Source organism: Propithecus coquereli, unplaced genomic scaffold, assembly GCF_000956105.1.
Source record: "Propithecus coquereli isolate 6110/MARCELLA unplaced genomic scaffold, Pcoq_1.0 Scaffold69, whole genome shotgun sequence".
In the NCBI taxonomy this organism is placed as follows: Eukaryota; Metazoa; Chordata; class Mammalia; order Primates; family Indriidae; genus Propithecus; species Propithecus coquereli.
Genome location: NW_012152951.1, coordinates 2,520,073 through 2,521,746, shown reverse-complemented (window position 1 = coordinate 2,521,746; position 1,674 = coordinate 2,520,073). Strand labels below are relative to the sequence as shown.

Sequence of the window (1,674 nt, the reverse complement as noted above, 5' to 3'; positions counted from 1 at the left end):
TTGTATCTGTGCCCAGCAGTGGTGCCAGAGCCTGTTTGAAAACCTCACTTTTCCATTAGAAGCTTCAGTTATGCAACCTTGATTTTTTTCCCCTGGATTTTATAATAACCCTCAATAGAGATTCACTGTAGGGTAAAACCTGGCAGGCAGAGACTTGGCATATTTGTGAATATGTTTCCTTCACCTTTTACAAAGCAGGAAAGGTAGAAGAAAATTCACTCCCCTGTTTCTGACATAATATGATCTTAAGAATGGGCAGAAAGACGTAAATCATTTAGGGACAAAAAGAAGGAATACGCTGCAAAGCTTTTTTGTACATGTATGTGCTCTCTTTCTAAACACATGTATCTGTTTATATTGTTGATGCATGTATGTGTTTATTCTTATGTATCTTCCATTGCCTGTTTGATGGGCGTAGAATGTCAGCTGCACTCTTTGCAAAGGATCAATTACTCCTTAAAACACTTTGTATTTCAAAATTGTATCTGCATTATTTTCCTATCAGGTCTTTATTTTTTAATATATTTATGTTATTTGAAGACTATGCAAATGGCAGGTATCATACACTCTGCCAACCACTCTTAGCAGCAAATGTACATTTGAACCCAAAAGTGTAACGGTAGTATTGTACACGGTGTACTTCTATGCTGCGGAGGGTAAAGGACTGAACAAATAAGAGAGAATTGAAGAATTACTTGGTACAATTGACAGATTTAGTGGCGGTCTTTCTATGTTCTAGATGCTGCTCCTCAGGTTAAATTATAGATTTTTTTTTCTCAATCAGAATGTACCATCATAGTTACTTCCCCCTCCCCAATAGCTTCCCAAAGCTGTAAATTTCTTGTTAAATAATCACAGTAAGTATTATTGACTCTTAAATTTAGAATAACTTGTTGAATTTGTGATTTGGCCAGCAAAATGTCTTTCTCATGGGCCAATATTAATAGAATGAATGTTGAATACATTTTCAAAAGAATGAATGACTCCATAAATAAATTCATTCACATACTGTGATAGATCTATTTGGATAATTTCACAACCCATAAAATGTGTTCATTCTCGCTCTTCCTTAGCTTACCGATGTCCTTATTCATGAAATTCTCCATGGAGCTGATGGAACCAGTATCAAGTGTGGCGTTATCGGAGAAATTGGTTGCTCCTGGCCTTTGACTGAGAGTGAAAGAAAGGTTCTTCAGGCAACAGCTCATGCCCAGACCCAGCTTGGTTGTCCCGTTATTATCCATCCTGGACGGAATCCAAGTGCACCGTTTCAGATTATCCGAGTATTGCAAGAAGCAGGTGGAGACATCTCCAAAACAGTTATGTCACACCTTGATAGGTAAGCAGGCTGCCTTACAAATGGGTGCAAACCACCATTTGATTAGTGGATGATCAAATAAAAAATCAGCAGTAATCAGATCAAAGCCATACTAATTACCTAGAGAAAACCACAAACTGCATGGAAGACAGTATTTATCAAGTTTTACAGCTGACACTAATGAAACTCAATGCTGCCATTTTTGTGTCCCTACTCTGTGTCAGATAACATCCTAGGTGTTTTGCATAAGTCGTTTCCTTTAATTTGCTTCATCCTTCATGACCTTTCATGATAGGTGTTACTGTCTACTTGACTTCTTCGTCTCATGTTGTGATATCACAGTAGCTGCCAATTCC

General features: G+C 37.6%; 1 protein-coding gene across 1 annotated transcript in view; it reads left to right on the top strand.

Moving 5' to 3' along the window:
• PTER (phosphotriesterase related) overlaps nt 1-1,674 on the top strand; it is a 133,192-nt gene that overhangs the window by 100,991 nt on the left and 30,527 nt on the right. The window contains exon 2 of the mRNA XM_012660903.1: nt 1,074-1,339. Coding sequence (XP_012516357.1) covers nt 1,074-1,339 — 266 coding nt within the window. The remainder of the gene's footprint in view (nt 1-1,073; nt 1,340-1,674) is intronic.